Source organism: Polyodon spathula, chromosome 19, assembly GCF_017654505.1.
Source record: "Polyodon spathula isolate WHYD16114869_AA chromosome 19, ASM1765450v1, whole genome shotgun sequence".
Classification (NCBI taxonomy): Eukaryota; Metazoa; Chordata; class Actinopteri; order Acipenseriformes; family Polyodontidae; genus Polyodon; species Polyodon spathula.
Window position 1 is genome coordinate 16,631,740 of NC_054552.1, and position 15,099 is coordinate 16,646,838.

General features: G+C 40.4%; 1 protein-coding gene across 1 annotated transcript; it reads right to left on the bottom strand.

Annotated features, from left to right (window-relative positions):
- Nucleotides 1–888: 888 nt before the first annotated feature.
- Nucleotides 889–14,343, bottom strand: LOC121295054 (protein FAM219B-like). The gene is made up of 6 exons (XM_041219350.1): nt 13,826–14,343; nt 10,697–10,796; nt 9,214–9,304; nt 2,980–3,057; nt 2,144–2,192; nt 889–1,421 (listed from the first exon to the last, which is right to left on the bottom strand). Exons 2-6 carry the CDS (start codon nt 10,761–10,763, stop codon nt 1,266–1,268), a joined length of 441 nt encoding a protein of 146 aa, XP_041075284.1. The 5' UTR covers nt 10,764–10,796; nt 13,826–14,343; the 3' UTR covers nt 889–1,265.
- Nucleotides 14,344–15,099: the final 756 nt, after the last annotated feature.

The following is a 15,099-nucleotide window of genomic DNA, read 5'->3' on the forward strand; positions in this document are numbered from 1 at the left end:
TTTTTATATATGCTCAGTGATTGGCTGTCAGAGAGGGCTCTTCCCATTCAGTAATGGTTGTCATTCCATTGAAAGGGAACTGGCTTTACCAGAGTCAAAGAGGAAATGCATTTTAGATCAACAACAGAACATTAAGGGGAGAATGTGGTTATACTAGGATGCTAGAAAATGTTTTTAACGCTTTAGGATTGTGTGCTGTATGAGCTCCTAACCTCAGTACAGCTGCTTAGAACTTTTGGTGATACTACCCAAGACAGGATACTAATGATAGGAGCTCATACAGAATACAATCTTGGATATCAACACAATAAAAAAAAATAAGACAACACCCCAACTCCCCACCCCTTCGATGAGAACACAACTTTATGTAGAAGACTAATAACATGTTCAAAGGTTCTCCTGTGACATCACTTGCCTACTAGATTTACAATGTTTTAGAGTTTGAAGTCCAAGCACTCTCAAAAGAACACATGCAACAAAAGACATTTCCGACTAACCGTTTGTGGGTATAACTCCAATTACAGAACCACTGTCAGCTGATAATACTAAAAGGGGGCACAACGCTGCCGTGTAGTGTTGCAGAATGACTGTGAAAGCAGCTGAAGACGTAAAGAACAGCTTTTCTATTGTACTTGTGTCGTAGCCCTGTACTCTGGGTTTGAAGAACCCCATGCATTAAAATTGTGCAGTTACTCAATGTCATTCAACACCTCTCCTGGAAATACTGTTTTTAACATAACGGAAGGATTTTGTTTCAAAAGAATATGTATTATTTATGGACTAAAAACGAGGCTGTCTGCTTTTTCTTGCGGTGTATTCAAATCATAGCGCCCCCTTACAACCAGGCTGCTTTGGTTTTAGTGTCATGATCAGTATGGTTATTACTTGAATACTCCAGAAGGATCTGACAGTTTACTGTGGTTTAACTCTGCTTTCTGTTTGGTTTAATGCCATGGGTATCAAAGCAAGGCTGATTGCACGTTCTGCCTTTAGAACGCTGTAGTGGGGAGTCATTGTTACAAGAACGTGCCGTTTGTGTTCCACATTGTAACAGGTAGAAAGTGCTCCTGTACTGGCATTATGGGGCAAATGGGAGCAGGACCATGCCGCCTTACAACCGATTCCATGCTATGAAGTGCTACATTAGAATGGGGAGCACTGTATATTTGAAAAAGGTGTTGGATGGGCATTTAGTTTGTTTTAAACTCTTCAAAGACTCTACCACAGTGCAAAGTGTCCAATATGCCCCCTGCCTCTAGTCAGTATTATTGAATAGAGCAGGAGAGGCTCTCATCACAGCAGCACACACATGAGGGGGACCCCACGGCTTTGGGTGGAATCAGGTCCAAGTCCTCATCATCAGGAATCTCATCCAGGTGGTAGCCGTCCTGCAGAAGCTGCCGGTTCAAGTCCTGGTTTACCTGCACGGAGGAAGAGAGTCAATATTGCAGAGGGGCCTGTCTGTGCTCTTTACTATGGAGTCGAAATGTTATCAGAAATATCCATGTGAAACACAGATGGCTTTAATGTACAATTTAATGAATTTTAATTGTTATCCAAATTTGAATTTCTACATGCAAACACATTTTAACCAAACATCTAAAAAATAAAAAGGTCAATTTACTAAATCAATTCCCTGCCAAAAATACATGCAGTTCACCTTGTTGGACAGCCCTGGAACAATGCACTTAAAAGACGCCCATGCAAAAACACTAGAATTTGTCCTACACAGCTAATGAGATGCTAGCAGGCGTGACTGTAGAGTACTACACAGCTAGGAGATGCCAGTAGGCGTGGCTGTAGCGTCATGCAGAGCTAGGAGATGCCAGTAGGCGTGGCTGTAGCGTCGTGCAGAGCTAGGAGATGCCAGTAGGCGTGGCTGTAGCGTCGTGCACAGCTAGGAGATGCCAGTAGGCGTGGCTGTAGCGTCGTGCACAGCTAGGAGATGCCAGTAGGCGTGGCTGTAGCGTCGTGCACAGCTAGGAGATGCCAGTAGGCGTGGCTGTAGCGTCGTGCACAGCTAGGAGATGCCAGTAGGCGTGGCTGTAGCGTCGTGCACAGCTAGGGGATGCTAGTAGGCGTGGCTGTACACCTGGGATCAGTAACCCTCAGAGGGCAACCAAGGTAAGACAGCAGGACCCACCTCTGCAGAGGAGTATCCGGAGGAGTGTTGAGGCTCCAGCTCAACTTCACTGGAACCAAATAGAAGAGACATTAGAAGGGCTATGCTGCAAGCCTTTCCTATGCACAAATCTAAATTAAACTGCACTGAATTTTGATTGGCTTGGAGGGTATAGGTAAATGTTGAACTACATGCAGCTGGGAAAACTGAATAGCAATAATGAAAACTTGCATCTTTATCTACAATCTGAGTATAGAGGAAGCATTTGAGAGATCAATGTTGCTATCCTAAAATCCACAATAATTTATTTCCTTGTGTTCTTTATTGCTAAATTCAAGTTCAAGAAAGCGGTTATAATAGAGCTGGGGTCCTGAGGGCATCAAATCAAGGATCAGATCAAAAGGGTTGTAAAACAAATGTAAAGAGATCTCCATCTCTGATATGGCCTTCAGTGAAAGACAGAATTCCAATTCATATCGTGGAAATGATTACTGATCAGTCCCTTGTAAATCCACTGTATAGACTCAAGCATGCAGTCTGTATCACTGATATAGAAAGAGGTTTAAACAATGTAGCACTATAGTGGTTTATGCTTTTTTGTATTTTGTAGATACCCATGACTGAACTTGATCTAGAGAACCACAAGAGGATGTAGTTACTAAGCCATCCGAGGTCAAAGGAAAGGTACTGCTAGACTTTGCCAAAGGAATTTTCATAACAATGAAAACATTAGCATTTAAGCAGTTGAGATCGTGGCAGATGGGTTACAAAAACATACAAGTGATATTCATCTCATGATCAGGTTCAGCTATCATGCTTCTGCTGATGAAAGAGAAAGCATATGAAAATAAACATACCTGTCTGAATCCAGGGACACAAGTGGGTCCTCAGCATTCTGACTCAAAGCAGAGTACCCCTTATTGAACTTCACACTCCTGTGAATATTACAGCAGAACACACAGATATTACAGCATTCACATTACATTCTTACATTTACAAAAATACACAAGGGTGAAAGTAAGGATTAAAAAGGGCTTAGAATTGGGGGTACAAAGCTTCAATATCCCCTTTCGTTTTTATGGTGTCTGAAATCACTCGAAGTGGTTCCACTTGCAATGACTCCAATACTGTGTTACATTCTTTTCGTAAGTCTGTATTATGGTGCGTTCAGGACCTGCTCTTCAGCAGTGGTTGCCTGCCACAGATATATGTACTGTAGGGTAGGTCATCCAAAGAGTCTTTATAGAAGATAGGGTCATCTTGGAACAACACAGTGCTGTGCTCTATATTGTGCTGGTGCTCACTAATATAAACACACTTGCTGGTCTTCCATACATTACTTATGTTTGTGGTTGAAGAGCAACTTCTGAGCCCACAGTCAAAACACATCAACTGATATCACAAACAAAAACATACTACTGGAGTAACTGCACAATTAGGGATGCAAGTCTGTTAGGAGCGATTTAGGTTTTAAATCAATTTTCAGCTGTTTGACTTCCAATCAGTTTTTGTAAAACCAAAATGAAAAAGTTTAACTACAAAAAACCAACTGCATTTTTTCAGCCAAGGGACTGGAACATCCACACATGTCATTTAACTGTGATAAATAAGCTCAAAACAGTGTTACTGCATCACTCAATGTATTATACAATTAGACAATGTAGAATGAATACAGTAGTGTTGAGACAATAACCTTTGACGTACTATTTTCCCGGTACCCCCATTGTTGTTGCGGATGATTGGAAGAGGCTAACAACATCAGTGTAGAACTGCAGCTCATGGTTTTCAAAATTGCAATTATTTAATCCACATGTTGGCTTCAATGTCACTGCGCGGCAGCCTTTGAAAATAGTTTCTAAAAAGAATGTCACCATGATCAGCAAAACACTAAAAATAGCTAGCAGCAAGCCTTCCTAGAAAAGTTACTGTTTTGTACGCTCGTTTATTACAGCTTGTTACTATAATCCATGTGACTCTATGGATTAGACCAATATACTGACAGAATGCAGTAACAAAGCAATCAGACAAATTAAACTCATGAAATGTCTGCACAGTAAATGAAGCCACCTTAAGAATAAACTGACCTGTTCGCATAAGCATCTCATTTAATTATTAACTCAAACTTCCAGCATCAGCTTTTTACTTCTAGTACTGCACCACTACCTTTCAAATCGACAGGCCCAAAAAGAAAAACAGCCCTAGACAGCTGAATACCCAGACTCTGTGTGAAGCCGTGGTTATCCCTATCGATGGCAATATGTTACCATATTACAATGACTAAGGGATGTTAACATAAAATACAGTCTAATGCAGCAATGTGCAATGAGCTGCTGTTGAAAATGCAGCCGCTTAGCGCCAAGACTGACGAAAAAAAACAAACAGTTTGTTTCGGTTAGGTTTGGAATTTTATGAAAATGTGGGGTTCGGTTTAGGAAAATCCTAACAGCTGCATCTCTGCTCAGCATGACAGCAAACTTCACACAAGCAACATGGCATTTAAATAATCATGACTGCAAACTTCACATAAGCAACATGGCATTTAAACACACCTACTCTTTACATTTACACAAAAGCAAAAACAAACATGTACCCCTCAAAAGGGAGCGAGCGCCTTCAGTCCCTTTATCACTGACCCTGAAGTCCATTCTTATTTCTAATACTTTTTCTCCATGTTGGTCTGCAAAAGTACACTTCCCAAATCTGTACACAGTAAATGTGTGCTTGTCAATCACCTTCATCCCCTACAGTTTCAGTAAAGCAGATCAGCAAAGTATGTTCTGAGCAAAGAAAGCATGGTGAACCAACATGGAGGAAAGGACAGGAAATGTTGAAAATCATTTTAGTCTTAAAAAAGCAGTGATGCAATACACAGCATGGCTGTGCACTCAGCTTTCACTACAACTTCTTGCCATGGGATGTACAACAAACCCCCTGTATCTGTACAGTTGTACTCTCTGATCTTTAAAAAAAATCCGGATAATCCACAGCTGGGTATAAATGCACTGGATCAGCTTTTTTTCTATTAGGGTGCAATACAAAAGATAACCACAAGGTGCTGCAGCAGCTCTGTCCCACTCTCCTGTTTGAAATGAAATCATTTGTATTTTAAGGAGTCTTAATTATTATGTTGTCTTTTTGATTATTTTTCCCTGAACTTGCTATGATATTATTTATATATATCACACACACACACACACACACACAGTGTACAAAACATTAGGAAAGCCTTTCTAATATTGAGTTGCACCCCCTTTTGTCTTCAGAACAGCCTCAATTCGTCGGGGCAAGGACTCTAAAAGGTGTTGAATGCGTTCCACAGGGATGCTGGCCCATCTTGACTCCAATGCTGCCCACAATTGTCAAGTTGGCTGGTAGTGGATCTCTACTCCGAATAGCTTGTTCCATCTCATCCCACAGATGCTCAATTAGATTGAGAACTGGTGACTGGGCAGGCCACTGTAGTAAGCTGAATTCACAGTCATGTTTGTGGAACCACTCCTGGACAGTCCTAGCCTTGTGGCATGGGGCATTATCCTGCTGAAAAAATCCATTAGCAGATGGATACACTGCTGCCCTTCAGGGCAGCACCTGATTGGTAATGATGTTCAGACATCCTGTGGCATTCAAACGTTGCTCCACTTTTATCAAGGGGCCCAATGTGTGCCATGAAAACACACCCCACACCATCACACCACCACCACCAGCCTGTAATGTTGACTCGCGGCATGATGGATGCATGTACTTATGTGGTTTTCTCCATACCCTAGTCCTCCCACCAGTGTGAAACAGCAGCTATGTTTTTCCAATCCTTCAGTGTCCAGTGTTTTCATTCCTTAGCCCACTGCAACCGCAGTTTCTTGCGTTTTGCTGAAAGAAATGGAACTCTGTTAGGTCGTTGGCTTCCATACCCCATCCGTGTCAAGGTACGACAAGTTGTGCAATCTTTTATGGGTCTTTCTGCACCAATCTTGTACTGGACTGTCAGTTGACTAACCGTAACCCGTCTGTCGCTCTGCACAATTCGTGTCAGCCTCCTTTGGCCTCTCATCAAACCGGCGTGCCTGGCACCTACTAACATACCCCATTCAAAGGCACTTAAATCTTTTGTCTTGCCCATTTACCCTCTGAATGGCACACATATACAATCCATGTCTCAATTGTGGAAAGGCTTAAAAATCCTTCTTTAACCTGTCTCCCCTTCATCTACACTGACAGAAGTGGATTTAACAGGTTACATCAATAAGGGATCATATCTTTTACCTGGACTCACCTCGTCAGTCTATTTCATGGAAACAGCAGGTGTTCCTAATGTTTTGGACACTCAGTACATATATACACACACACACACACACACACACACACACACACACACATTACTGTGTAAAAGTTTTAGGCAGGTGTGAAAAAATGTTGTAAAGTAAGAATGCTTTCAAAAAGACATGTTAATAGATTATATTTATCAATTAACTAAATGCAAAATGAGTGAACAGAAGAAAAATCTAAATCCAATCCATATTTGGTGTGACCACCCTTTGCCTTCAAAACAACATCAATTCTTCTAGGTACATTTGCACAAAGTCAGGGATTTTGTAGGCATATAATCAGGTGTATGATTAAACAATTATACCAAACAGGTGCCAATGATCATCAATTCAATATGTAGGTTGAAACACAATCATTAACTGAAACAGAAACAGCTGTGTAGGAGGAATAAAACTGGGTGAGGAACAGCCAAACTCAGCCAACAAGGTGAGGTTGCAGAAGACAGTTTATTGTCAAAAGTCATACACCATGGCAAGACTGAGCACAGCAACAAGACACAAGGTAGTTATACTGCATCAGCAAGTTCTCCAAGATGTTTGGGCCAACCTACTTGCCGAGTTCCTTCAAAAACTGTGTGCAAGTGTACCTAGAAGAACTGATGTTGTTTTGAAGGCAAAGGGTGGTCACACCAAATATTGATTTGATGTAGATTTTTCTTCTGTTCACTCACTTTGCATTTTGTTAATTGATAAATATAATCTATTAACATGTCTATTTTTGAAAGCATTCTTACTTTACAGCATTTTTTCACACCTGCCTAAAACTTTTGCACAGTACTGTAGATAAAATAAAAAGTCTGTGGAGTCACAGTGCTGTTAAAGGCAAAAATACATAAATAAAAATTCAGACTGATCAGGTTAAGGGGTCAATATGTGGTTAATTTTGGACACCTCAACCTTTAAATCGAACTTTCTCTCAAAACTATTTGAGCTAGTTGCCTTTTTATTGGGAATACGTCATTTTATTTTTTTAGTTTGCTGTGAAAAAAAATTAAATGTTGCCTCCCGCATTCCAGAAAATTCTGAATATTAAATAGCTGGAACAAAAAGTCAATAACCAGTAAAAGACAATATTTATATTCAGCTTTTTAGAAATATTGAATTTTAAACCCACAAGTTGTAGCCTCTTGCAGAACCAACCTTTTAATCAATATTTTACTCAAACTACTATCTACAGACTTGTTAGGTGTACTGGAAATTGCACAGGATTAAAAAAAATGATATGCCATTTAGAAATGTTGGATTTAAAAGCTTAGAAACTGAAGTGAGACACGGCAGGGCATGTTCCCAAGGGGTATCGAGCAATGCTCTTGCGTATTGAACACTGCAGAGCATGTTTTTAAGGGGTATCCCAACATTGTTCATCCTTCTCTAGCCGGAGATAATGCCCCGATTACCCCCATGGGTGCATGGACTTAATAAATGTGAAAAAACCAAGCAGTTGCAATTCTCCTCACCTCTTCAATGCTTAAAGCAGTCTTTACAACAGCACTTGACCCAGAAGACCCTCACCCTGCTGATGTGAAATGACCCAGGGAGTGGAAGTGTGATAGATTGACACTGAGAATAAGGCATCGAAACTGAGATATGTCTTAAAATAAAAATACATATTTGCTGTGGCAGACTCTGCTCTTATAGCAGATGGAATTTTCTTGTATCTATGCAGACACAATTCAGATTGGAATGATTGAAAACCTCTATGAAGAACCTGGAGACTTTGATATATTTATCAAATCCATGCGCCCAGGGGGAAATCAGGACAGTATTTCTGGCTAGAGAAGAATGAGCAATGCTGAATACCCCTTGAGAACATGCTCTGCAGTGTACAATGCACAAGTCTCACTTCAGCTTCAAGAGGCTTGAACTAGTGGGTATGAAATCCAACATTTCAAAAAAGGCTGAAAAAAATAATGTAGTTTAGTGGTTACTGACTTTTGTTCCAGCTATTTAATATTCTGAATTTTATGGAATCTTTGATTTGGTCACACTAAACAAAAACAAATATTACCTTCCTATAGCTTTGAACATGCGAAGCAGAGAGTTTGACCTTTCCACTCATGTGACAGATTTGTATTACTGGTGTTTAAATACTCTAAGGAGTAACTTTACTTAAGTCTATTTGTTTTTAAATGAGTTGAATATAATTTTTAGATTCCTTATTCAATTTCCAACAAAAAGACAACTTGCTCAAAACAATTTGATTAAAAGGTTAGGGGGTCCAAAATAAGCCCCATTTTGACCTGATCAGGATGAAAATGTACTGGTTTTTTGAATAACCCTGAGCACGGAGCTTGGTGTAGATCAGAGGTGGTAGGGTGTTACCTGTTGGGTGATTTGTCACGGAATGACCCTGTGTCAAATTGACTTTCTGTGAGTTCAGGACCTGCTCCTCATATATGCAATATAGGACACTGTATACCAGCCAAAGTCTCTTCATAGAGGTTGCAGACTGTGCCATCATTAGCTAGTTTGGATTAAGTTTCCTATTGTATTGCTGGAAGAACACAGTATATCTATAAATACACATTAGTTGATACAGCCTATATAACACATGCATTGGGGAGGCAACTTTAACTGTAAAAACCCTCCTTAACTCAGACTCAAGCACATTAAAGTAAAAACAATTACAACCACTCTGACTGTATCACCATAAAAAGGGAAGGGGACTGTAAACAAAATGATTATGCTGTAATTTTAAGCTACTTACTCTTTAAATGACATAAAACATTAAATATTCATGCAGCACATTTAACCCCCCCCCCCCAGCACCTCTTTGCTCCCAGCTTCGGCTGCTGGACGATTGGTCCTCCCAGCATTCCTTTTTTCTTTAGCGACTTCCTAGCCTGCGCTCTGTGCTTCTCTGCAAGACAGTCAAGGCAGGGAGAGTTAAACTAACTGGAGAAATTCCCTGGGAAACACAAGCCATTGTAAGGAGTCCATTCATTGGGACTAAAGAATCAGACCAGATCAGCACAGCAGGAAGCCCTTGCGCAGCCTCAGTGTCATTCAAGTTATTGCTTTAACACTAATCAATCCAGAGCAGAGGTGGGCGAGCTACCGATTCCAGGGAACAGAAACCAGCCCTTCCTCTTACCCACTGAATGGGCTTGGTGTCTGGCCAGAAGGGTTTGCTTTTGCATGATGAGGAAAAGCAATACCTGCTGGTTGCCCTCTTTGCATAGCCTGGACATGAACTGGCGCTGTCCAAGCTGTGTGACTCATCCTGCACTCCCAGCGGCAGTGCTTTAACTAGATGAGCCACTCTGGGGGACCCCCCCCGAGATGTAGCTTTGACAGAGTTACATGATATTTGGAGACGTAGAGCTGTGACAGAGTTCCACAATGTTCTGAGATGTAGAGCTTTGATTGATGTGCACAAGTACTGTAGTGTAGTACACTCGATATGATGTGCACAAGTACTGCAGTACACTCGATATGGTGTGCACAAGTACTGTAGTGTAGTGCACGTGGTATGATACAAGGCAAGAGTCAGGATTATACTACAGCTTACTAAATATGCACAAGTCACATTTGTTAAACATTTTTTTTCAGTGCAACACGGTGTGGTAAAGCACAGGGGTAGTCATAAAACTGTCTTAAATTCTGACAAATCACCACTAGGTGATGCAAGTTCTACCATTACCAGCCCAGTGCTTTGATCTGCAGATATATGCAACAGGGCCAATCCATGAAAACATTACAGTGCATAAAAATCAAACCACTAGCATACCCAAGGCTTTTTGATGATCAGACTTCTGTGTATTAGGTTAAGACACGGCACCACAAATATCTTAGGCTTGCCATTAGTCTCATTTGATGAGATATCAGTGCAACAAATAGACTATTTTGATAGAATAGCTCAGGAGCCCGGTAGCCTGCTTTCAATGAACTCAATCAATTGTTTATCCCATTATGCAGCAAGCATTACCTTTCCTTACAGACTATGTCAGTCTGTGTACAGTTTGATTTCTAACCTAGCTTGCACTGGAGGAACCAGCTGGAACACAGTGGATAATGCTTGTATAAGCGTGTAGCCTATATAAAACTAAATCAAATACAACTCCAAAGGGCTGTTGTTGGAATTCTGGATCACTTCCATATAAAATATCCATTGTGAAGTGTTTTCTTCCAATAGATGTGTTTTATTCTTGTGTACTTATTATGGTCTGTGTTATCAATAACTACTTTTATTTGTACAGGGAAAAACTTGCCCTAAGATTCACATGCAGTGCAGATCATTGTCAGTACTTACGCAGTTTGAGGTGAATGGGGGGAGGTTTGGTCACGATGTATGGGCCACTCTTCTCCAAGGGCTTCATTCCACTCTCTGTCCACTTTACTTTGCTGGGATCCTGAAACCGAGGGATAAAAGCAATGTTAAAAACAAGCAGACTGGAAGATTCTTGCATGTCATGATTATTTTTAAAGCATGTGTGTCTAGATCAGTAGAGAAACAAAAGCAGCATGGAATTCAGGTACGAATCAAGCATGACATCAGTCCTAGCATCTCATACTGGTTCTCTCATTTTCAGAGCTGATGATCATTTATTTTGAGGTGGGAGAGTGCACATGCTATGCTTTTTAAATATGTGAGAGTCCGTTGAACACTAAGGTGAAAAACAAGCAACGTCAAGAACGAAACCACCAATAAGCTAAGGTGAGGTACTGGGAATGGAATGGTGTTCAAATCCGAGCTCTGGAATCCCAACAATTACAGTACTTATTACCTTATACATATCATACAGTTTGGTCCTCTGCACATTTATTTCAATACCTAAATAGGTTGGTTGGAGACATATGGTCTTAATAAAAATGACAAGCTTTGGAAACGATCCCCACAATAACTCAAAAGGGATATGTCATGCTCAGGAACAGTTAGGGTCTACTAAAAATGTGTGGCAGTCTGGGGGTTAAATAAGGAGACTACTACAGCCAGGTCATGGAAAACTATTTTGCACTGCACATGTTTCCATACAAATCAGTATAGCCATAACTTGCACATTACTTTAGCCTTGTTCAAAGAATCTGTCTCAATGTAGATGTGACGAGAAATCTTATAGGATCTACTAGCCCCACACCTGTTGAAACCTTAGGCAATACAGCATCATTACTGAAATTAAGAAAAACATGTTTGATGAAAACAGGTTTGCTTCTAGCACTGACTAAGCAACATGAATACTGCTTACATCAAACATTTGAAACAGATTTCCATTGTGATTCTATCATCAGAAATCTTGGGATTGCCAGTAGTCTGACTAAGATCCAACGTGTAACACGTTACATTCTAATGCAATGGCTAAGTGGTCTTTGCAATTACGATGCATGCCTTTGTCAAATAGGTTACTCATTCTGAACCAACACAGATTTATACAGTGTTCAGTTTAGTATTAAACTGTGAAAAACACAGTAGACATTTTCAAATACATACATAGAGCAGACCAATTAATTTCCCCTTTACTGCTTGGAGAAAATCATTTTATAAATCTCTGTTTCCACTGGCACACATCCCATACCTGTGCAAGCAGGTTCATTCAGGTCTCAGATCGACAGTGCGCAGAATGGTTAGTAAAGCACTCTGAGCAGGTTGAGCAAGCACACCCCTCCAAACAAGAGAATATGATATTGCAGAGAGTCACACATCCTGATCTATCAATGTCACAAGGCATGTTCAATTAATTACTGTACAAGTCTGCGTCTCACCGCCATTGTGAACGATTACCATTCATTACAGGGTTACAAAAACACATCTGCAAATGGCACCTGTATTCAGCAACATTGGGCATTGGAAAGGTAACTTCAGTTCTGAAGCAGCACGACTGGCATCCTGAAAAAGACGTGCAGGCGGTGCGCAGGTCAGGACAGGCTGAAAAGACGTGCAGGCAGTGCGCAGGTCAGGGCTAAGGCCGGCTGCCCGCAATGCTGCCAGTGCTGTGTCCTCACCTTTTATCAGCACTGAATCACAAGCACCAAATTGAAGGCTTCTGGGCAACTTCAAAAAAGGTCTCTGCAGCCCAGGGAGTTTTTGCACTCCTGTAATTTGCAGGTATAATCCTATCTCTGTGAATTCATCCAGGAATAACCTTGGTTTTGCCATGGTCTCTGAATCGACATTATTATATCTGTCTTCAGCAAGGGAATAGGCTATGATAGCAGACATAAGACCCTTTCACACTGACACTCCTACCCAGGTCCCGACTCGGGTTCTGAGTACCGGGGTCACAATCCCGCGTAGTGTGAAACTAGTACATGGGTCGTAGCATGACGGTCAATTGAAGGTGACGAAATAACTGACACACGAAGGTTTCACTTCCGCAAGGAATGTTTCTATCTAGCCATAATTTTGTTGCTTAAGACACAGCAGCAATGAAGAAACATCTGCAAGCTCTAATCAACATTTGGGCAGACGGTTCAATCTTGTTAAGCTTGGCTAGAAGCACTCATAACAAGCTGCTTCAGGGGCACTGATTTACACACTGTGTGCCTACATCTGTCACCTAGGTCAGCCCTGCTTTATTAAAAGCTGTGTTTAACCGCGTCGCCAACGCGCATGACACAGGGTCCTGACCCGGGCTGAGCATGCCAGTGTGAAAGGGGCTTTAATGCATTTTTTTAAATCTAAAATAGTGCAGTGAACAATCAAGTCAAACTCTAGTACAAACACACCTTAGACATATTTTACATGTAAAACAACCCCAACACACAGAAGAATTCATTCTTGAAGCCTCGCTTTGAAGAGACAGCTATAGAAAGGAACATCCAATACATTTTAGTATGTCTTACACTATGTAACAACATTTTTGTTCCTGGGTAGTAAGTGTTATGCCTCAAAAGTATAGAAAATGGCTATTATTCCCCACAAACTTTGCTTTTGTGACCAGGACAGTGATATTTCAAAATATCACTATTTCCAATGGGAAAACGGGCAAATGTGTGTCTTTTCGTTCACATAAAGTCAGAAAAAAACAACATATGAATCCAAATTAACATGTATTTATACTAAAGTAATACAAAAATGACTACAAAAGATTTAGAAGTGAGTAGTTTTTTCGTAAATGTTTGTGGGGAATAATAGCCATTTTCTATACTTTTGAGGCATAAGCAATTAGGAAATAACTAATAAAAAATAAAAAAAATAAAAAATAAAATAAATTGTTACACGGTGTTATTATGGCAAGCAGTTATTTATTAAAATACTGCCATAGGCTTTAAAACAAAACTACTCTGAAAACCCGCCCATGATTATAAACAAACGCTACTTTAAAATCTAATGTTTATGTGAACAGCAGTACTGTTATGAGAAAATGTACAATATGTGTATACATTATACAGTCGTTCATTGCATATTACCTATATAATTCAGTAATTATATATTCACACCCACCTGTACGGTTTGGTTCTCCGGTAGTATTAGGAGTGAATCTCTCTCTCTTTTTCGACTCTCATCTCACTCTTGTTTCTTTTCCCTTTGTATCTTTAGTAACTTGACTGTATCCTCATTCCTCATTCCCTTCCACGCTACTACCGACATGCACATTAAATATTAAAAATTACTTAGTTAAACCGACTCAACTACGACTTCCAGACTGCTTGAAGTTACCCAAACTACCCCAGCTGTTTCCGCTTCCAGGGGACAGGAGAGTTACAGCAGCGGCTGTCCTTACTAAGGTACCACCAAATCTTCCTGTCAGGACACTGCACTATGATTGGTTATCATATTATTGTTAATAAAAAATGAATAATCCTCTCCCAACACCCAAAGCCTAAACTTAAGGTCAATATCCTATACTGCAGCCATGACACATCTAAAGTAGTTTTTTAAAAAAATTAAAAATAAAAAAAAAAGTGATCGGAGTTGCTGACTTCCTCCATTGTCCTGACAGGAACATTGGCAGCGTTCAAGATTTTTTGACGGCTAGATTGCAGACGGTCGTCTGCGTCTGACGTCACGGTCTGCGTAGCCGGAGCTTGGACACGATTTGGAGGTCTGCCGCAAAGCATAGAGAACAAACATGGAAGCCAATTTAGTTGAACATTCTAACATACTCTCCTTAGCCTTTCCACTTTTAGAAAATCATAACTTTATATTTCTGCTTTCATTACATAACATTTACATCACAACTATCATATGGTATCAGGTGTTTCTATTTTCCCAAAGGAAATGACAATATAAGTTATATCAGTGGTTTTTTACCGTGTTTCTTGCAGGGTTTTGTTCCAATCAAGCTTTCAGTTGCTTAACCCTTAAGTTAACTAATAATTTGCTTAATTTGACTTTTTGAATAGTGCAGCTTATAAAACATTGGCGGATTCAAGTTCCTTATACAATTTTATACTTAACTTGAAACCCCAACTGTTTAAAATGATTTTAAGGCTCTGAGTAGGCAAATTATTAGTTAAGGATTGAATGAAATCATTGAGAGCAGCTCAGTTGGAACAAAAACCAGCAGAGGCACAGAGTACATTGGGTACTCCAAGACCAGGGTTCAAAACCACAGAGTTCCCTTTCAATTCAAAGATGGTCACCAAACATCGTTATGGGATACACTCCTGCCTATTCGTAGGTGTCACTGAGCTCTTTATATCAAAGCTGTCGATAGGCCCCCTCCCCCCCCAGTGACCCCCTCAGTCCTGTCTCCCGAGAGTACTTAACCGTCA